Source organism: Eptatretus burgeri, chromosome 15, assembly GCF_056783735.1.
Source record: "Eptatretus burgeri isolate ZD-2024b chromosome 15, Ebu_testis_v1, whole genome shotgun sequence".
Classification (NCBI taxonomy): domain Eukaryota; kingdom Metazoa; phylum Chordata; class Myxini; order Myxiniformes; family Myxinidae; genus Eptatretus; species Eptatretus burgeri.
Genome location: NC_140975.1, coordinates 55,473,315 through 55,495,814, shown reverse-complemented (window position 1 = coordinate 55,495,814; position 22,500 = coordinate 55,473,315). Strand labels below are relative to the sequence as shown.

The following is a 22,500-nucleotide window of genomic DNA, read 5'->3' as shown; positions in this document are numbered from 1 at the left end:
TGGGGGTGGGGGTGGTTGGGGCTGTTATATGCTCCAACGTGCAGCACCCCCTGCTGCTACTGCACCAGAATGGTAATTTAAAATGGAGTCTCGAGTACTTATGGAATCAAGCATATATGACAAAGCTCAAATGTTGCTTTGGACACGTGGTCTAATATTGGCATGTGATCCTCAATCTCTGTGGGAAATTTTAAGATGTTAGCGTGAGCAGGAGCACACGGTCGGTGTGCGTCAGTCACTGACGAGCCATCACTCGGCAAGTTCTCATAATTTTTTCCAATGAACCGTCGCAAGATTTTATTCCACAATTTCGTGAAAATGGAGAACAATATCTCAAGTCGATGTAGGCCCTGACAAAAGCCTTACTCAATCTCAGCTGTCCGCGTACACTGCAGTCGGCCCTTCTCACCTGGAAGTTCATCCAAAGGCATCTCTTGTAGCAATAACTTGTGTCGTGACTCATTAAAAATGTTTGTATTTTTTCACTTAATCGAGCCAGTGTGTGAAAAGTGGCATAGACATCGTATTTGTCACAAGGCAGGCACAAAATGCAACGGAAATGTTTATAAATAAAAAGCAAAGAAGAGCTCAGCTCATTTCATAGGGAGGAAGAAAAACAAAAAAAAAGACAATCAGCAATCAACATTTACATTTCATGAACGATTCATTCATTCTTCCAACCATTAAGGCCAAAATGAGAAAGCTTGGTTTGTGAGTTAAAAATTACCAAAACTGTCCAATACAAAACTAGATCATAGCACCAGCACTGTTCGATTTGGGAGAGGACAATGGGTTTGTACAACAACAACAATGGTACAAGAATAAAAAAAAAACCAAATACAAATAATATGCTTTTCGAATGAAATGAACATAATTCACCAAGGTTGTGCAAACTGGTTCAACCGGTGGACAAACCAGTTGAAGTCCGTTTTATCAAATGCACATCACTAAAAGTGCATTAGACCACACACACACACACACACACACACACACACACACACACACACACACACACACACACACACACACACACACACACACACACACACACACACACCCTGTACTCCCTGCTTTCTTTTCAAACTCCAGGCCTTCCGCACCACCACCCATTCCATATCCAATGCACATAGTTTGATGGCCCTTTCATGCTTGTGCGAGATAGAAATGGGGAAGTGAGGGTTGACATTATAGAACCGATATCAGCATTTATGCTTTCAAGTTCAAATCGATGAGTGGAATATCCAAGCAAACAGCTTGAACCAGAGAAAAGTGATGTTGCAAGGTGGGCAACAGGTTTTCTGGTCAATGATCCCTTTTGTTGTCCATCCAGAGTATTGACTGAACAAACAATGTAAATGGCATCCTCGGCAGGACGACATGAGTATTTCACATTATTACAGTAGCAGAAGTGTTTTGCAAAATAAGTGCAGAACCTAACCATCTGGCTTTCACACCTGGGTTCCAAAAAAGACATGTTCCACAATTTGGAGCTTCTTGGTGTATGGTAACTGAGGTGTAAAGCCATCGGAAAGCAGTGTGTTGGAGGTAGCCAAATGACAGGGATTAGGTCACGCGGCCAAGCTCTTCACGCAACCAGTGTGGAAAAGGCTGCCCGAGTGAGTCGAGCAGGCGTCCGAGCTCATGGTTCCTTTCACGGTAAAATTCCGAGAGAAGATGCCGACTCTGGTGGCAGACACAGTATCAGTGGAGCATCCGGCTTCAACTTTATTCTACTTTTTCCAATATTATATTAAACCCTCACTGCCCGACCTCGTTCATAATGTTTCAAAAACAAAGCATGTTGGGAAAGTCCTCACCTGTGAGTCCATGTCTGGATAATGCCGTCCCTTACTGCGACCTAAGCAATGTGAACGTCCTTCCGACACTGCACACCAAAAGCCTTTGTCGATCTCATAACTGAAAGGAAGAAGGTGGGAGAAGATAAATAAACCCTAACCACCATCCAGAATATCCCTCCAGCTTTCCGTTTAGTCGATTCGCCTCTGCAGACAGACAAAAGCAACACACAAAACAAACTACGAATCATGAGCTTGGGGACCTACGGCTTAAGACTTCCGACAACCCTTGAAGGGCATCAGGCATAACACAAGACTCTGTTACAGGCTGTTACATCAGACATTGCGATAAAATTTTGGAACACGGAGCATTCAAAATGTATGTGACAATAAAGCACTGTTGGTGTGCAGCCTGTAGCTGCTGGTTGCATCATATTCTGGGGGCGTGGCTGTGCCGCTGATGCAATGCCCTCTGTTACCAGTACAATGGTACTCATTTCGCCGACCTTGGAAGGATGACAGGCCGAGTCAACCGACCTGGTGTTGCTTCAATGGTAAAAAAAAGGGACTTCAACTCAAGACTGCAAGATCTTAAGCCAACCTCCTTAACCGTTAAGCCAACAACAGGCTTGACAATCAAGTCATCATTTGCTAATTTTTTTTGATAGACAGCAACAAAGTATGAACAAAATGTAAACCTTGTGTCTACAGCTGTGTTTTTGAAGTGTTATGAAGAGTTTAAACTAGAAAAAGGATGTAGTGTAAGCTGAAAACAACAGCCACGTGCATTTCTGGCTTGCACTACCACCAGCTCACCATTCCTTGCCACCAGTGGCTGAAAACTCACCGCAGGGCTTGCGAGTAGTCAAAACGGGGTGAGAGGCCAAGAAAACTCTGCACGCGCTGCATTATGTGGACTGGATTTACTCGAAACTCTCCAGCATCTAGCAGAAGCAGCTTTTTTTTTTAAAGCAATGACAAGACGAGGAAGGAAAAGGGCAGAAAGGAGGGAAGGAAGGAGGGAGGGTGTGAGGTTAGAATTAAACATACCCCAAGGCCAGCCTTCACAAAATGTACAAAACGTTTTGAACTACACGACATGGCCAAAAGTATGTGGACACCCCTTCTAATAATTAGAATTTCAGCTATTTCAGCTGAAATTTGGCTATTTCAGCCACACCCATTAGACAGGTGTATAAAATCAAGCACACAGCCATGCAATCTCCATAGACAAACATTGGCAGTAGAATGGGCCATACTGAAGAGCTCAGTGACTTTCAACGTGGAACCGTCATTGGATACCATCTTTCCAACAAGTCAGTTTATCAAATTTCTGCCCAGCTAGAGCTGCCCCGGTCAACTGTAAATGCTGTTATTGCGAAGTGGAAACATGTAGGAGCAACAACAGCTTAGCCGTGAAGTCGTAGGCCAAACAAGTTCACAGAACGGGACCGCTGAGTGCTGAAACGCGTAGCACAGAAAAATCGTCTGTTGGCGGTTGCAATACTCACTACCGAGTTCCAAACTGACACTGGAAGCAAGGTCAGCACAAGCACTGTTCATCGTGAGCTTCACAAAATGGGTTTCCATGGCCGAGCAGCCACACACAAGCCTAATATCACCATATGCAATGTCAAGCGTTGGCTGGAGTGGTGTAAAGCTCACCGCCATTGGACTCTGGAGCAGTGGAAACTCGTTCTTTGCAGTGATGAATTATGCTTCACCATCTGGCAGTCTGATCGACTAATCTGTGTTTGGCGGATGTCAGGAGAACACTACCTGCCCGAATGCATAGTGCCAACTGTAAAGTTTGGTGGAGGAGGAATAATGGTCTGGGGCTGTTTTTCATGGTTCGGGTTCGGCCCCTTAATTCCAGTGAAGGGAAATCTTAACGCCACAGCATACAATGACGTTCTAGACGATTCTGTGCTTCCAACTTTGTGACAACAGTTTGGGGACGGCCCTTTCCTGTTTCAGCATGACAATGCCCCCATGCACAAAGCGAGGTCCATACAGAAATGGTTTGTCGAGATCGGTGTGGAAGAACTTGACTGGCCTGCACAGAACCCTGACCTCAACCCCATTGAATACCTATGGGATGAATTGGAACACCGACTGCGAGCCAGATCTAATCGCCCAACATCACTGCCCGACTGAATGCTCTTGTGGCTGAATGGAAGCAAATCCCCACAGCAATGTTCCAACATCTCGTGGAAAGCCTTCCCAGAAGAGTGGAGGCTGCTCTTGCAGCAAATGGGGGACCAACTCCATTTCAATGCCCATGATTTTGGAATGAGATGTTGGACAAGCAAGTGTTCACATACTTTTGGCCATGTCATGTACTTTAATTACAACTGTGGGCTGGCAGGATGGCCTTGAGGTACACACTCATCTCTGAGCTGTCTAGCCTGGGTTGAAATGTTAACCCAGTTATAAATCATCATCCTGGTGTTCCATTAATGTGTATGCCATTCCGCAAATGGATGTTAAACTGGGTGTCCCAACTGCTGGCATTAGTTGGTGGACGATAAAGATCCCACAGTGTCAGCGAAGAGTAAGCGACTTATCGCCAGTATCCTGAACAATTACAAATTCCCGCCCTAACCACTGCTGGGAAAGCAATGACAAACAAACCACACAGATTAGCTCGAGCCAAGAAATTGCTTCGGCCGCACAAACGCTGTAAAGAATATGGTGCATCAGTATCATCAATTACAACTGCAGATGGTAAATCACAGGCTATTCATACAAGTGAAAGCCAAATGGTGTACAAATGAAAATGCCATTCCAGCCCCAGATTTACAAACCTGTCGAGCAGGAAAGTATTTCAACCATTGCTGGAGGTGAGTAGCGTACATGCCAGGGCTGAGGCATCTGATGGCAAGGGAATTCAGGGCGCGACTGGGCCGTATGCTGCCACTTCGTCTCATCCCAGCACGCACCACTTCATAGAAAGAATGGTTCATTGCTGCAGGATCTCCATGTGAACGCTGATGCTAAACAGCAAGGGTACATTTTTGGTGAGGATACAATGGAATACCAGTCTCTGCAAAGTCTACTGTCTGTGTTGACAGGAAAGTTAAACAAAGGATGTTGTCAACCAAAGACAAAAAAAAGAAAAAAGTATGTTTACAGCAGTGGGAAGTGAATAGCGTGCTTCGTTCATCCTTAGTCAGAGCAAAAATGCGGAGATGTGGGTAGAGGGAAGCTTTGCATTGTGTTGGGTATCAGTCAAATATCAAAGGGATTGCATCAAAGGGATCTGGGGTGGATGTGAGTAGGGAATAATTCCAATACCCCCCCCCCCCCAAAAAAAAGGTGCATGCATGTCTGCATTATCAATGCTCATGCAGAATCCTTGGAAAAACACACAACTCCAAGCTGTAACAGAGATAGAAATAATAAACTTAATTGAACACTGTTATGTTCTTGGATAGAAGAGGGCAAAACACTGCAAAGTGCAGCAAGTTCAACATCGAGACATTGAAACCTTCCCATGCAAAATCGCCCTGCTGAGTACCTGGTACCAGGAGTGGGCCCTTTGGCCGGGCGGCGCAAGCAGCGCGATAAGCCGTGCATGAGGTAGAAGCGCCGCTGCTCGACGAGGCGCGTTAATGGAGTCAAAGTAATTGGCACTTTTCTCGAAGAGTATCTCGGCCGGGGTTTCCGATGGCGAAGGGAAGAAGTTCATGTACCTGAAGTACATGCCATTGCGGTTGGTGACGTGCAATAAAATTAAAATAACAACTACCTTTCTTGTAGCCTGTTTGCTTTTATTCTTTCAAATCGAAGAATGAAGTGCACAGAGAAGGCTTTATACAAACTTTACATCGTGAACAAAACACACGAGGAAGTGTCATTGGCCGACGTAAAAAGTTACATAGATTGCAGAAAACTTCATTTTACATACTTTGACCTTGGATCCCTGATTGACAGCAAGTGGGATTTCTATGACTAGGTTGTGAAAAACAATTAACATACTTCTTATACTAGCAGAGGTACCCGGCAATGCTAGGCAACGTCGGGTCCCTCTTCCCACTCCACCCCTTCCCATGCATCCTCCCCACCCCACCCCTTGAGGGACGAATTCATCAAATGGCTGAAATAATGATGCTATAGATGTTTATCCTCATCGTCATGTCATGGATCTGGGGTGTGTTCAGTTACCAAAGTTTCTTGGAGAGCACTTGCCAAGTGGCTTAAGCACTCAAGCAAGCACTCCATTAGAAACCGTTGACGAGGAACGGCTGGCTTGGCAAGCGCTAGCTAGCTGCTTGGTAACAACACACCACTGGACATCTCAACAGCATACAGTACATACAAAACACCAACAAAAGGATATTAAATAAAATAATTAAATACTTCAAATATTAATGATGAGTATTTTCATTGTAATGAAAACGTACCTTGTTCAGAAACACACATCCACGCACAGACACAAACTCCGCTTTATATATTAGATTAGGCGACAATGAGACACCTCTCATGAAACTGCCATGTTTGCATGACATTTCCTACTCTTGTTAATCTATTCTTCTTCTTCTTCTTCTGATGGTAATCCGCAAATAAACTTTCTATCCTCGATCATATCATATTTTCCCATGAGTTTTAGGATGTTATAAAAAAAGGCTCCAATTATTAGTGCATTCCTGCTATTGCAGACATCGCTGAGTGATGACGTCATGTGTAGGGACGTCTTTTTTCATACTTCGCACGGAAGCAAACACGGGATATGTTTGCTTGTTTACAGTCATTGCAAATTCTGGTGAGCAAACATCGAGTTATAAGTGACACGTCACTGTCTCGCAGACAGAAAGTAACTGCGTTTAACGTACCACAAAGTTGATTTTTTGCATGAAATATCACTATTTTCTTTCCTCTGCATATGAGAATTAACGTTCCTCCATTGGATGGTGTATATTAGACAGCTACCACGATCGCTGCGGACAAAACATGCATTACATAGTTTTGAGTTGTAATCAAAATGTTACTTTTTTTCTCAAAACGGTATCTTCATTTAATGATGGAAGGTGCGCTGTTCAGTCTTCAAATGGACGTGAAGCCTTTAAAACAATCTGAGCTACGTGGAGAGAAAAAGATGGTGGCGATTTCTGGATGGCTGGAGAGCATGGCCTGTCGAATGGGCGGCACCTATAACTCACAGACACAAACTCAGCTATATATATATATTAGATACTGACAATGTTGCCATATACTTATGCAGCCCAAATAAAATCTGGCCGCACCAGTCACAGTCAGTGGGGCATCATAAGCCAGTATATAATCCAGAAAGGCTTCAAAAGACACCAAGTTCATGAAACAGTGATATGTTGCCTGACAAGTCACAAGAAGGGCGAAACCAGGTCAGTAGCTTTGCTTTTCATCTGCTTGGTAACAGCTTTTGACTTTGCATTTGTGAACTGTGGGATGCCCTTCTGGGTTTGCAGGAACGCTGTCGTGAAGACATCATCTCACGGCATTATCTAAGTTAGGAGCACTTCAGTACAGTTTATATGTTATGTATATATGTATCCATCCATCGGGACCGTACTCTGTGCAGAGCATTGGTGCTACCGAAGCAGTCACCTTGGCTATTGGGCACAATCCTGGACGTGTCACCACTCCGATACAGGATACCAGCAAGCTGGCACTCATTTTACCGACCTCGGAAGAATGACAGGCAGAGTCAATCCCACCTGGTATGAATTCAACAGCCAGGTGGGATTTGAACTTGGGATCCTAGGATCCCAAACCCACCACCTTAACCATTAAGCCAACACCAAGCATATCCCGAGATGAGCTTCAAAATTTTTCATACTGATCAGACCTAGCATTCTACATATGCAATTATGATGTCATAACAAAGGCACCTATGACGTCATTAAAAAAAAAATCACACTTATTCCACATGAGGAGTACTTGCTATGTGCCAAGTTTTAATTTTTTCCTTGGTGCAGTTTCAGAGATACAGAGGTCCAAAGTTGTTCATTTTTTCCAACATAGCTGCCACACCACGTGACCTATGACGTCATAATTATCATTAAACATTCTACACGAGTAGTCGCTCCTCTGGTGAAAATTTTATCAATCCGACAAGCGGTTACGGAGATACTAAAGTTCTGTGTGGACAAACAAACGGACCCAAATGCAATGCACTCTCCTTCGGTGAGGGTAATAATAAAAATAACCCGATGCACATACATGTAGCATTAACATACATGTACAGCTTATGTGCATATATAATACTGTTACGAATCTGGAAGCAATGAGCACTCAACATACAGGTCCTATAGCTCAGTTATTTCGATAAGTAAATGTGGATAGATAGCTCCCCGTCCCTTGTTTAATGGGTCATTGAATGTACATGCGCTGCGAAGTTACTTTGATAGTCAGGGTTTTCTTTTATTTTTACACCACCATCAACTGCAACAACGCCAACATCACCCTCACCTTCACCTCACTCTGGCCAATGCCATGGTGGGCGGAGTTCAAGGAAGAGCCTCGCGGCGGCCCTCTCGACCAATCAGCGTGCTACGAGTGAGGTGGCCGCCGCTCAGCCAATCAGACCCCGCGAAGGTGAGAAAGGCGGTCCGCGTGACTTCACCACACCCCCGGGCCAATCGACGGACTTGCCGCTCGTTTTGGCCAATGACAGGGCGACGAGCGCACTTTGCGCGCCAAAACCGTCCAGTAAGGGAGAGTGGGGAGGGTGGAGGAATCTCACCCCCCCCCCACGCCCGGGGAAGGATGAATAAGGTTGCGGCGCGATCGGATGAGGAGAGATCCTTCCTCCACAAGAACCGCAAGTCGGTTGCACGCCGTCTCTCTGTCGGTGAACTGAAGAGAGTTTTTGAGATAGTTGATGACCATTGAGCAGGCAAGGTTGTGGTCAATCTGACGGGCAGGTTGAACAAGTGTGGAGTTATCAGCCCTCGCTTTGACGTTCAACTCTAAGACTTGGAGAAGTGGCAGAGAAACCTCCTGCCTTCTGGACACTTTGGGATACAGAGGAGAATTTTGGTTGCCGGGACGAGCGCTGAAGGGAGCTCTCGATTCTATCATCGCATCTCGACGCTGGCCTGGTTCACCTGTGTCAGCTGAACCATATGAGGTGGACAGGTCCATGCCCTTCTGGGTGTGTGTGTGTGTGTGTGTGTGTGTGTGTGTGTGTGTGTGTGTGTGTGTGTGTGTGTGTGTGTGTGTGTGTGTGTGTGTGTGTGTCGGTGGGCCCGTCTGCAAGTAGGAATTGTTTAAGTGCTCTTTGCTGTACATACTTGCATCTCTATAGTCGGATAACTCTGCTTATTGCGTGCTCCCCCCTTTCCCCCATTATAAATAAATGCATTTGTTAAATGTATCAGCTCGTTTTTGTGTTTCTTCCATTGGCTTAGCATGGCGCGTGTTGGTGAATTACAAAGGTTGTTGCCGCTGTAAATGTACATTTGGACCGACGGGACTTCGGCAACCATCCACTCGAGTTGCACACGGGTCGGGCACACAATCGGCTCGACTCGACGAGTACCGTCGAGGGTGTGAATACTCGGTAACTCGCCACGTGTATCTCTAGGTATTTTGAAGATTGGCAAATAACCCTGTAACACGTGGTGGAATTATTGACGATTCATGGTCTGGTAAGGGACCCGTACCCTCGGAATTTTCCAAAAGGTAAATCTAGATTCTAGGTGTTCGGTAGAGTCGACCCTACTGCCCCACCTAGCGGTCGTGCTTGCAGCCGATACCCGGCTCCGCAACAATACATCGTAGTGATATACCCGATTCCAATTGCACTGGGTCATGGACTAACACCCAGGCCAAAGGCCTGCGGCCTGCCGACGTGCACTGCTTCATGCAATGGTGGCACATTATTTTATTGGGGTGGATTCAGGCCAGCTGTCCAGCCAATGGGTGTAAAGGAGTGGGGTGGAGTCAGGGCAGCTGAACACTGACCCATGTGTCATATGATATTTTCTAAGTCTAAAAAGGCATAACTCTGTGAAAAAGTGACGAAACGCCCTGAAACTCGAACTTGTTCTGTAACTTATCATAATAAAGTCATGTACCAAGTTTCACTTGAATATGTTAAAAGAGTATTGGGATTAAGGTGGGGGGGGGACACCACAGGTGGGACGGACGGACGGACGGAGTGCAAACCTGTACTCCCCTTCAGTGAAACTGGGAGGGGACTAATAAGGAACAGTAAGAATGCTTTACTTTGCCAATGATGGACGTCAAGCCAAAACGTTGACTCACAAATGCATATTAATTGGTTGCTCATTGTGGCCAAGCACGTACCATGCCAATGGGCAAAGGCCAAAGTTTTGCAAAAGTATCACGAGAGGAAGTACAATTATGGAGAGCAATGATAAACTAGGCGATTGGTGACAGAACGTTGCTTGAGTTTATTGTCTAATGATGTGTCGAACGAGGACGAGGTCTCTGCATTCCTCACCAGTCCAAACCATTGAGGTATTTGTTGCCGTTGAAAAACTGCACCTCTTCAAAGGTCGTGGCACTGGGGCGACTTGGAGCAACAGAAGAGTGAAGTGACAAAAAGGTATGCAGGGCTGTCGTACCTGCATCAGTTGAAAGAAAACAAAATCATGACATTTCAACATAAAAGTAAAGCAGATGAAGGGGATCGAAATGATAGAAGCAAGACTAAAAAAATTTTTTTTAATGTAATAAAGAAACAAACTTAGCAAAGAAAATGTAAAAAAATTTTGTTGAAAGCCAAAGAAGTTTGTAGTTTGGAGAATCCGTATTCAATCAAATTGTGAAATCCACAGAGTGGAAAATGTACAACACCTGTCACAGGGTGGACTTCATCAGGAGCTAACAGGCCATGTGTGCTCAGATCTCAAACGGAAGGAAGAAATGGCACAGACCCATGATTGATAGATGAATTGCATTTGAAAAACGACCAATCACATACTACTACAAAGGTCACGTGTCTGATTAAAAAATAAAGACAAAGTAAAAAAAATGAAAAATCCACAAGTTTTCCCCACAGGAAAAAAAAAAATGGCACTGATGGAGGCTCAAACTCAAGACCCTAAGATCTAAAACCAACCACCTTAACCATCAAGCCAACACCAGACGAGGGTAGCTTTGAGGCACACACTCTCGCCTCTGAGCTTTGTAGCATGGGTATGAATCTCAGCCCAGCAAATAAACTGTCAATCCTGGTGTTTCTCAGGCAGGGTGAATCATCAATGTGTTCGTCCTTCGGATGGACGTTAACTGGCCACCCCATCTGCGAGCATTAATTGGTGTATATTAAAGATCCCACGAGGTATTTTGTGAAGAGCGAGTTATCACCGCCACCATGAACAAATTCCAAATTCCTGCATTCTCAGTCGAGTATCCCGCATCGCAGTGGCGACCCGACAAGGATAGGCACTCCGAGCCAATGTGCCTCGATAGCCTTACACACCTAATGGCGTGAGAACAAACAAACACAAAAATGGACACCCTGAGGGGTTACCGGGATCTTGATTCCCTTCTTAAAAAGGAAAATGCGGATTGGAAGCTTTTTCTTTGAAGGTAACCCAAGCTGAAACAGTGTCTTGCAGGCTCATACAACTGGCTTCCAAGAGTACCGTGCACTTTGGCACCCTGCACTATTAGTTACTAGTTTCTGACAAGAAGCTTCAAACTACAATCGGACAAAGTGTCAGTCTCAAAGTTTTCATGGCCACCGTTGTCGGCGGTGGGTATGGTCTGGCAAAAAAATTCTGATTTATGAACACACTACGAGACACAGGCAACCATTCTCATAATAAACTTTGTAGCCTTTGTTGGTGCTGAAATGTAGCTCCAAAAAGATGAACTTGGTGAAACTTTGGCATTTCTGACAAAATTAGTTGGTTGTGATCCTACACCAGCTCTGCAGTTCTTGCAACTTTTGTGAGTTTAGTAAAAAGCAAGCATCGACTGAAAACGATATTCAAAAGGAACAGACAGAGGAATTAAACAAATACGAATGTCACATTAATAAACATGGACAACAGTTTAACCAAGATCTCACCGGTTTTTTGTGGCCCAATGATAAGAACGTTGGGAAGGTGGTCACAGGTTTTCTCTTTGGACCAGATGTCCTTGTGCCTCTTGTCAGCACACGGGCTCTGGACATATTGTAGAGAACCTACATCATTATGTCATACATCAGGTCCATGTACAAAGACATACAATTTCCTTCCTGAATAAAAAAAAGTGGATTTGAGATTACAGAGATGGCAAAAGCAAGCATTTTGAAATTACGAGCAAATGTGGAGACAAAACTGAATGGCAGACCTCCCACAAAGGTTGCGTGTCTTCATGGAAGCGGTGGAAGTAGTTGGCCGCGAGATTGCTGGGCGGTGAAGAATAGAAATGCAGTCGTGTTTGGCATGCAGCAAAAGTAATCAGACTCTCAAAGGTGTACAATGCCAACCGATCGTTCCCATAGTTGGACATGTGTGTCATGAACACGGTCACCTGTGAGAGACAGAGTTACTTTGGGCATATGTAAAAGTGGTGGTATCCCATCATTCACAAAAATAAAAATAAAAAAAAATAATGGTGAAACGAAGCTTACAGGGTTGAAGAGCAGCATGAAAAACAATTCTCCACCATGGATGCTCTGTTCCAGTTCTGCTGGACCTCCTGGATACTCATTGTATCGGATGGTATGGGTGAAGAGACCACATGTCTGTCTGGGCAAGACCTGGCAAAGCAGGCAAGTCAGAAGACGATTCATTTGCAATTAAGAAAATCAGTTTAAAACTAGAACTGTACCTGGTACAGCACATACCTGCACCAACCTGAACAGTTTACGTTTTGCATTCCACCGATAGGCTGGATCTGCATCCGGACCTTAAACAAAATCTCTTCGGTTTGGTCTTGTCACCGACCAAACTCATCCAATACTTTTTGAGGTATCATGATATACCGGATGGCCCAGAAGTAATAGGACAGTTGCCGGAACAATAGTCACTACAATTTCATTATTACTTTATAATTTATTTTTGTTTGATGTTATCAATTGATAATTATTTTGATTGTAGAATCCCCCAAAGTGTTGGTCAAAATTATTAAAACATTCTTCATGAGTAGTCGCTCCTTTGGTGAAAATTTAGTCTCAATCTGAAAAGCGGTTGTGAGAAAAACACGAAAGTTCTGTGTGGACAAACAAACAAACAAAGACAAACAAATGTAAAACCCTCTACTTTGGCGAGGGTAACTAGTAATTCTTGCATGTGTATTGCTGAATTGCTCCTCTTAATCACTTTGCATTAATTATCGGTCATTGATGGCATCCTCGTACCATCCAAGTGTAGCTTCCTGAGTGAGCTGCTGAAGGGATTACTTTGACAAGACAACAAACATGCACAGACACAGACACAGACACAGACACAGACACAGACACAGACACAGACACAGACACAGACACAGACACAGACACAGACACAGACACAGACACAGACACAGACACAGACACAGACACAGACACAGACACAGACACAGACACAGACACAGACACAGACACAGACACAGACACAGACACAGACACAGACACAGACACAGACACAGACACAGACACAGACACAGACACAGACACAGACACAGACACAGACACAGACACAGACACAGACACAGACACAGACACAGACACAGACACAGACACAGACACAGACACAGACATAGACACAGACACAGACAGAGAGAGAGAGAGAGAGAGAGAGAGAGAGAGAGAGAGAGACACAGACAGAAAGAGAGACAGAGAGAGAGAGAGAGAGAGAGAGAGAGAGAGAGAGAGAGAGAGAGAGAGAGAGAGAGAGAGTGTACCACTGTTTTGGTGTTGCGTTATCACATACTATAGATGCTGTGGTTGCATCAAAAGGAAGATCATGTAAAAAAAAAAAAAATTCAAAACACCTCATTAAAATTTCCATCAAATCAGGAAACTTCTCGCATAAAAGACTCAATTTGTCGTACCTTCACTCCACGGTGCACAAAACCACGGCGCAGCCTCGCAGGCTTGAGATGAGGGTATTCCTCAGTACTTGTCACTTGCACATCCCACGTTGCACGCCATGCCGTGAATAGAGGCTCGTGTACAGGATATACCCCAGAGTGATGAGGAGCAACTGCATACTCACCACTCACGGGCAGGTTGTACTCCTGGGTGGTGAAAGCAAAGACTTTCAAAAATCTATACATATACTGTATACACCATTCATTCTCTGTCCTTCTGTCTCTCTTTTTTGTTCCTAAAACACTGCCACATCTTTTAAGTTACAAACTCCAAACTCGGGGAACAAATACAACTTTGTGTGGGAGGTAAAATAGGCTATGTGGTAGAGGCCTCACGCTGGGGTGTGTATGCCAGTAGGGGAGGGGGGGGGGTGCAAATTATATGTGTAAATGTGTACCATGTATCGCTACCTGGTGATGGTGGTAGAGGGTATTACAATTTCCTTTTTTTTAAACCAGAGCAATGCTGAGGTTAAAGCACTCTTTGCATGGGCCCGTCATGTGTGAGCCATTTCTAATGGGAAGGGACATCAGGACGAATTGTGGGGGGCGGAGGGGGGGGGGATGTGAGAACGGGGAGGGGGAGAGGTGAAAGCTCTCTATGCACGGATAATTTGTTTTTCTTTCCTTCTCCTTCTCGCCCAAAATTTTTGGCAAAGAGGCCAACAAATTGGTCTGTGAGTGATGTGATGGGGACTCTGCTAGTAAACAATCAATCCAGACAACATGGTCCAAAAAAAGAAAAGTAAAGCTTGCTCAAAGGAAGGAATAAGATCGCACCTGTGCAAAGGCCTGGTTCAGTTCCATTTGGGCCACTAGCGTTGTAACGTTATGGTAGAGGTGTGGCTGCATGAACACAAAACACACCGAACACAATATTAACCGGGACAGTGTGCAAGAAATACAACAATATCCCCCTTCCGCTACGCGGCGGGGGATAAAAACTTTTTTTTTCTGATTTGGATCCTTCACCCCGACTTAGACCTCGGATGTCAAGTCGGAAATCTTCTGGATGTTTACAAGACTTACACTAATCGCTTAACCTGGTGTGAAAAAATACCAAAATCATGGTGCATGTGTGTGTTGTTGGTCATCTCCATATTTGGGTTTCAGAAGGTGGAACAGAGCCCTCCCAGGTGTCAATGTATCCATCCCAATGTGTGCATGCACACACCATATTTTCAGGCAAATAACACCCTCTGGTATAGCCCAAACCTGGGGGGGGGGAGGGGGAAGTCCTCTAGGAAAATTTTAAACATGTATAACCCGCACAAGGGTATATTCAGCATGCCAGGGGTGTGTTCAGTTACCAAGTTTCTTGTAGAGCGCTCGCCAAGTAGCTGAAACACTCCAGCAAGCACTCCATTCAAAACTGTTAATAAAGAAAGAAAGGCTGGCTTGGCAAGCATGAGCTATCTGCTTGGTAAATGAACACACCCCAGCTTTCCTCTCCACATGACCAGGAGATAGATACATGATGTCCATATTTCTCGCAGCCAACACAGCTTTGTTGTCAAGGGCCAACAAACGGCTCTTTTCAAAGACAACTGCGGTAAATAACCAATTCAGATAAAAATAAATATCTTGAGAAAGGATTGTTGTAATAATTAAAGTTGACTGTACCGGTGTGTTGAAATCCAGCGTTGTTTCTGGTACTGATGCGACCGGAAACCACGCTGCTCATCCATTAGTAATGTATAAATACCAGCAGCCTGCAGGCTGTTGAATTTTATATCATTCCACAAAATTGTTCATACCATTACAAGTCCCACCATACAATGTCTGCTGTCAGTACAAGTAAAAGAAAACGTAAACGTTTCACAGCCGAATTCAAACTGAAAGTTGACGAAAAAGTGGACTTTTACTGGAGAAGAAGAGGACGAGAGTGATGACAACTTGGTTCGTGACAAACCTGGAGGTGTGTTCAGTTACCGAGCAGCTAGCTTGCGCCTGCCAAGCCAGGTGTTCCTTATCAATGGTTTTGAATGGAGTGCTTGCTTGGGTGCTTAAGGCACTTGGCGAGCACTCCACAAGAAACTTTGCAACTCAACACACCCCAACACTTGCTGACTGCCAAGCTGCTTCAGCCGTTTTGCAGCGACACAAAGGACGAGGACTTTGTGGGTTTTACGGAAGACAACTTACCCGTACCTTAAATAGCTTTGGAATTAGATATATAGGTGTACGTAAAATATGCGAAAGAACTGTAATTAAACACATTAGTTATGGGGTATGGGGATGAAAGTTATGGAGATAGAGGGGTATGGGGATGTTGATAAGACTTTTAGGTAGTTTGAGCATTGATGAGTGATTGTGTGCATGTGCACGGAGTGCTATTGGTGGGGGTCTTGCCAAGGGGGGTTGTGTAGATAAATTTGTATGCTGTTCGCGCAGGCATTATGGGCTGAGTGGCATCCACCTGTGTTAAATTTCCTTGTAAATCCTTGTAAACTTGCAAAACAAACAAACAAACAAAAAAACAACTGTCTCTTTTTGTATTTCCTTCACAATTTAATTTGGTCCCCCTGTTGTCATGTCACATGCCATATGGTTAAATATCGTATAACCTGCAGTTAGAATTTTTGGAACTAATTTAATGTATAGCCCACAAGTTATTTGTGTGAAAATACAGTATGTGAGTGTGCAAATGCGTGTGTGTGTGTGTACCCATTACTCATCAAGATACAGTCCAGGTTAGATTCAACGAAACGAGTACCTGTGTGTGTGCCCACATGTGTGGGAACCACCAAAAGTTATGCCGGTGTTTCACCAGAAGCTCGTCCCCAGCATTCTCCTCCGGCAAACCTGGGAGCAAAAAATATTCTTATGTCAATCAGTCATTGTGGTTATCCTGCCCTACCAGGATCAGCAAAGAAACACTTTCGTTTGAAATATGCATGAGCTCAACCGCAGTAAAAGACGACAGATCTCACAACCAAGAGTTTCAACAATATGGTTCATCCTTCCATTGAAAAGTCCAAGAGTACAATTTCATAATGGAGGATCAAAACAAAAACGCAGGGCTCGACATTAATGGTCGCCCGTGAACCCAGGGCGAATAAAGGTTGTTGTCGGGTAGGCGAACCTACCCCACAAACTGGGCAGAGGAGAAAGTAAAGTTGCTACGACTGGAAACTGAGCTCTCAGTTAACAATAACCATGAGGACGCTTTTACAGTACGAATGAAACTTGTTCTGAAAACTGGGAATTCAGCGTGCATTGACATTACAAGATTCTGAGGACGAACCAATGATATTGGAAGATTCGGTTCCTGCAGATTAATTCGCTTTAAAGAGTCTGTTTCACATGCCCTGACATATGTAAGAGGCTCAGCAAAACGAGATTGCTCAACTGGGTAGGCAATCTTTCGGAACTGGGTTATCAACAAAAATAAAAAGAGGAAGAAGGTAAGGTTCAGCTCTGCAAAAAAGAATACAGAAGCTAAAACATGAAAAGGAAAGATAACAATAACTTAAGCCATTTTGGATCAAGGAATTCCCTTGGGTAAAGTATGAGTGTTACGCTGCCAGGTGGTGTCAAAGGGCAGAAAGTGTGGACGCATGCCTGCACCACAGTCATCGTTTGTATGCAGCGCATGTATTCAGGTTAGCATCAGTTCTCGTGGGGGTGCGGCAGTGCCACTGATGCAGTGCTCCATGATAGCAAGGTTTGAGCAGGAATTTGTAATTTGGCAAGTGTGCCGGTGATAACTCGCCTATTCTTCGCAAAGGACACAATATTATCTTAAACGTCCACCAACTAATGCTGCCAGAAGGGACGTCCAGTTTAATGTCCAAGCTGTCCATCCCTAACAGGGATGGGAGACACCAGAATGACAGTTTGTTGCTGGATCGGGATTTGAACCCAGCCTAGACAGCTAAAATGTGAGTACACATACCTCTAGGCTACCCCGCTAGCACCGCACCGCAGTAAGGGCTCCGTTAAATCACTTGCATCTTATTTACGCATCTTCACTACCCTCATCAACTCACTGCAATAGCCTGGCATTGCCTTAGCGGTGAAGGTGGTGGTTTGGGATCCGAAGGTCCCATTGGCCGCTGAATTAATACCAACGGGTTGACTCAGCCTGCCATCTTTCCGAGGTTGGCGAAATGAGCACCAGTGTACTGGTAATAGGGGCACTGCATCAGCGGCATAGCCGCACCCCCTAACCAATGATGCAACCAGCAGCCAAAAAGGCAGTACACGATGGGAACTCATTGCAAGCCCATCTTTTTCCGGGTTTCCAGTTTTTTTCCGATCACTTCTGTGATTGAGAGTTTGCGGCTGTATCCATCTTGTTCACTCAGTGTCCTCCTCTTGCCCTCATTTTTCCCCACATCCCTCATTTCTGCAAGTCTCCCTCTATTTAACCCCCCAACCTGCCGCCGGTGAACCTCAAACTCTCTTTCTGCTGTTCTTTTTGTTCTGTTATGTCCTAATCAGTTCTGTGATCGAGCTATTCCATGAGCCTCGACATGATTTTTAAAAATTAAATAAATAAAACCCAGCAAATTAAAGTGACTTTCATTGAAAATAAATAAATAATTTTTTAAAAATTCCTTAAAAAAAAGATTTGGTAAGTACTCGAGGGACATCGTCTATAGATGAAATGTGTAAGACGACTTTTTAAATGGGAAAAACAGTTTAGGAAACCGATCGGCACATGAAAATAATAGAGCAAACGTCTGGCTGCGCGATGGGAAGCAATGAAGCATCATAGTTTCTAAAAGCAGGCATCAGTAAATTGAGGCAGTTCAGCATGAAGTAAACACAATCCTTTACATCTCGAGGTGAGTCGTCTGCAATCAATAAGTATCTTTGGATAAGATTTCAAAAAGCAAAATATTGAGGAACGACATCTCATACGATAAGATAAATATTTATCCAAATGAAAACACACTCATTGCCAGCGGGGAGCTACGCTTTAGTTGTTCCGAAACAAAGTCAATCTTCAACTCGATCTCTATTGGCACAAGCTCCAAGGAGACACAAATGTTCTGATCTTGTACTGCGTAAAAATTGATGGACATTCTGATTCTGTGCCCGCATGTGCAGCCAAGCCTGGCGAACGAGTCACAAACAGCGCATGAGCGTCTCAAATTTAAGAGTAATCAGTATTTTGAAAACGACGACACGATTGTGAAGTTTGAGACGTGGTGTCAAATGTTTACAATAGATTACCAGGCAGTAAGGTGCAGTGAAAAGGAAAAATAAATTCAAAAACTTTTTAGGTGCTGTCCAAAATTATTGGCATTTTCATGGTTGTACAAAGAGTAGGAATTGGGGGGCCGGGGGAGGGGGTTGCTACTCATGTATGACTTTAAATGCTTTTTGAAAATGTTAATCTTAAATGGAAACATTCAGATCAATAAAATGGAGAACAAACTCAAACAAACTTTTTAGGATCATTGGTATCTCCCGCAATGAAGCTGAGTCTTTGGACCTCTCACTCTCTCACCGCAGGCAGGTCGGTGGTCTTTCTGTCTTCTACCATCTCCTCTCCAGTCTCGCCCCCCCCCCCTTTGCCCTGTCTGTGATTTGTCCCCACCATATTTCCACAGGGCGCTCAAGGTCCGCCAACAACCCCCTTCTGGTAAAACTACCAAAATCACGAATCACTGATCACCTTCACTCTTTCATTCAACATGACATCACCTTCAAACATGACAAACAGTCAGAGAAATAACACAGCTGTCCTGCACGCAATCTGAGATACTGTACCCGATACCAGCTGCAAAAAACACCAGTATCAGGAAAGCTATAAACTCAAGAAAGGATGGCCTTTGAACCTTGAAATCAAGCAGGTTTCTCATAGCCAATATCACAAATGACATCAACATATATCATTTGTTGCATATTGTTGCTTTAAATGAAAAATACATCTGTCTGACAACTGTGATGGAGTTCGATTGACAATGGTTTTAAAATATGAAAACATTAAAGTGAAATGATCCATCAATATCTATATCTGCCACTGTGTCTCTGTCACATCTTTCAAGTTACAAACTCCAAACTCGGGGTACAAATACAACTCTGTGTGGGGGGGGTAAACATAGGCTATGTGGTCAAGGCCTCACGCAAGGGTGTGGGGGGTAGGGTGGACATAAATTATCTTTGTAAATATGTACCGTGCAGCACCACCTGGTGGTGGTGGCAGAGGGCATTACAATTTCCTTTTTTAACCTGGGCAACGGTGAGGTTAAAGTACTTTTCACATGGGTAAATTTATCCTCCTTCACTCCCCCCACCCCAAAAAAAAGACTGTGAAAATGTGAATAATTTAGGACGGCCCCTTAAGAAACCACGTACAAAGTGCATGTAAAAATACAGGAAAACAGAAAAATGACTTTTGCTGAACATGGCTCGAGCTCAGGTTCAGCACAAGTACATTTTGAGGTCAACCTATAATCTCGAGGAAAAAAAAACCCATTTTGAGGTCAAGTCAAGGGAAGATATGCATTTGGAAGAGAGCTTGAAGGACAAGCTCTATTTTAGTGAGATTGCTTACTACTGGCACATAAATCCCCACAAACGATTCTTGCACATCATCTTTGGTTAAAGATGGTGATAGCATATTTGGTGGGAAAACAAAGCCAACATGGCCTCTGTCTCAAAAGTACTTTACACAAGAGAAGTAAATGCTCGGATGTTTCAGCTTGGAGATCTTGCAGCTCTCAATCACGTGATCTCGAGTGCAACAGACGACAGAGTGTAATAATTGAAAACGTTTGGGAAACAAGTGCAACATGTTTCGAGTCATGTATTTCTTTGCTGCCTTTGTTACTGCACATAGCACAGAGGCGAACACAAAACAAAATATAAAAAGGTAGACTCAGCAAGAATTCGGATATGAAAGCCATTACCCACCTGTACGGTAGAACTTCCCACTAAAACCAAGGTTAAAGGTAAAGTTTGCTACAAACCTCCTGAGTCGAGATTGGCAACTCAGCATAGCCTGTAAGAGCAGGAGAAATTATTTGCAAAAATGCATTCAACTCCACATTCAACTATCCGCAACTTACACTTGTCAACACAACCGAATAACCCATCAGCTAACTACATCACGTTTCCATCAACAAATAAATATATAATCCCCAGTACCTACTAGTTAGTAAACGACATTAAAAAAATAAAATAAATCAAATCACAGAATAAAATAAATAAAATACTCACGTACCGTGACGTCTGCAGGTAACATGCGCGTGCCCTCGCGACCTACAAATACATCATCCACATCAACGAGGATTGCACGGCCAAGACCACGGCCCAAACGACCGCCACTAAGACGCACCAGCGCATCCCAGAAGACAAGGCGCACAAGCCAGCTCGCCAGACCGTGCCCAAAGAAAGCACGGCGGACACCGTCCCTCCCACCACGGTCTTCCACCACTGGTGCGCATAAGCCACCTGAAGCGACCCGGCCTGCGGTTACCGAGAGGGAAACGGCATTCTGGTTTTCAAAGGTGGCAGTCTTGTCCTCAGTGTGCTGACTTTCTTGCAACGTTAAATTGGTGCCATTTTGTGCTTGGAGGTCGGGTTTATGGTCCGTCTCAGAATGTACTTCTTCAGTCGAAAGGATGTTCCTTACAACATGTCGCAACGGCTCATGCCACCAGACCGTAACTGCCAAGTCCTCCTTCCAGGGCTCCTCTTCAATGTGAGAGGTGGTCCATGGTGGATTTGCTTCAGGAATCAAACTATGCCTTTGCAAGATCTCTGGAATCCTACCACCACGAGTCAAGTCCTCTACAGGTCTCAAACGCACTCTGGATGAAGAGATAGTCCCTGACAATGCAACCTCCCGATCAGCACGAATGTACCCATCGGCCTTGCCGGTGACCTGCGCACGTTTGATTTTACCTGTTCGCCTTTCATTTGGTGGCCTAAAAACATCTTTCTTCTGTGCTACGCCAATCTCCACAACCTGTCTGAGACGCAAGCTTTCATATTTTTTGTTGAACACCATTGGTTGATCAACAATTTGCGAGGTAACGGTTAACAAATCATCCGGCTGCCATCCCGTTTCACTTGCATCTTCAAGCCTCTGTTGTGCACTCTTAACATTTTCCTCCAGGTATGATTGTCCCTTTATGGAAGTTACCTTCTTCGAAGGATCAACCTTTTTAGGACTTTCGTCAGTGGTGACCAATTGTCCTTCCAGACCGTTTTTATTAAAACTTGCAGCACCTGGAGACTTCAAGGAATCCCCATCGTAATCACTTCTCTTGCTTGCAGAAACAAGCGGAGTGCTGGAATTTTCACCGTTCTTCATCTCCCTGTCATGCAAGTCAAAACTGGCTCCTTGAGAAGCTGCATCTTGCCAGGCAAAGAGCCCCACTTTGAGAAAATCTTGCTTGGGTTTTTTGTCTAACAAATGTTCATCATGGCCATCAGTGTGGATTTCAAAATGAGAGTTGGAATTTGCCTTTCCTTGTTGATCTGTTCGAGACATCTCATCTTTAGTGGTTTCAATATCTCCCCTTTTTCCAGTGGGCAAATAATTAATCTCATTATGTACTTTCTTCGAGTTAAAATTCACATCGGTGAACGTGCCTCCTTCATTTTTATTCCTTGGAGTGTGCTCATGTCTCACATCTCTCAATTCCCCAGCCTTATCCTCTTTAAGCACCCGGGAAAATACTTGCCTTTGACTGAAGTCGGGAATCTTTCCTTCAGACACTACATT

At 44.2% G+C, this 22,500-nt stretch overlaps 1 protein-coding gene across 5 annotated transcripts in view; it reads right to left on the bottom strand.

The window, feature by feature from the left end:
• Nucleotides 1-22,500, bottom strand: part of LOC147012214 (bifunctional heparan sulfate N-deacetylase/N-sulfotransferase 2-like) — a 32,429-nt gene that overhangs the window by 871 nt on the left and 9,058 nt on the right. For 4 of the 5 annotated variants that reach the window (XR_015051515.1, XM_085856051.1, XM_085856052.1 and 1 more), the window contains 14 exons: nt 20,992-22,500; nt 20,682-20,769; nt 16,528-16,616; nt 14,592-14,657; nt 13,773-13,958; nt 12,373-12,501; nt 12,090-12,272; nt 11,824-11,920; nt 10,246-10,369; nt 5,317-5,491; nt 4,604-4,792; nt 2,644-2,753; nt 1,818-1,917; nt 1-1,683 (listed from right to left, as the gene is read on the bottom strand). The exon at nt 1-1,683 is cut by the window's left edge; the exon at nt 20,992-22,500 is cut by the window's right edge and continues 611 nt beyond it. Coding sequence is in view for 3 of the 5 variants with exons in the window: in XM_085856051.1 (XP_085712177.1) it covers nt 1,564-1,683; nt 1,818-1,917; nt 2,644-2,753; nt 4,604-4,792; nt 5,317-5,491; nt 10,246-10,369; nt 11,824-11,920; nt 12,090-12,272; nt 12,373-12,501; nt 13,773-13,958; nt 14,592-14,657; nt 16,528-16,616; nt 20,682-20,769; nt 20,992-22,500 (3,165 nt within the window). In the remaining 2 variants the exon portion in view is untranslated. Of the gene's footprint in view, nt 1,684-1,817; nt 1,918-2,643; nt 2,754-4,603; nt 4,793-5,316; nt 5,492-10,245; nt 10,370-11,823; nt 11,995-12,089; nt 12,273-12,372; nt 12,502-13,772; nt 13,959-14,591; nt 14,658-16,527; nt 16,617-20,681; nt 20,770-20,991 lie in introns of those variants that run through there. The other variant, XR_015051516.1, reaches the window with a different exon arrangement.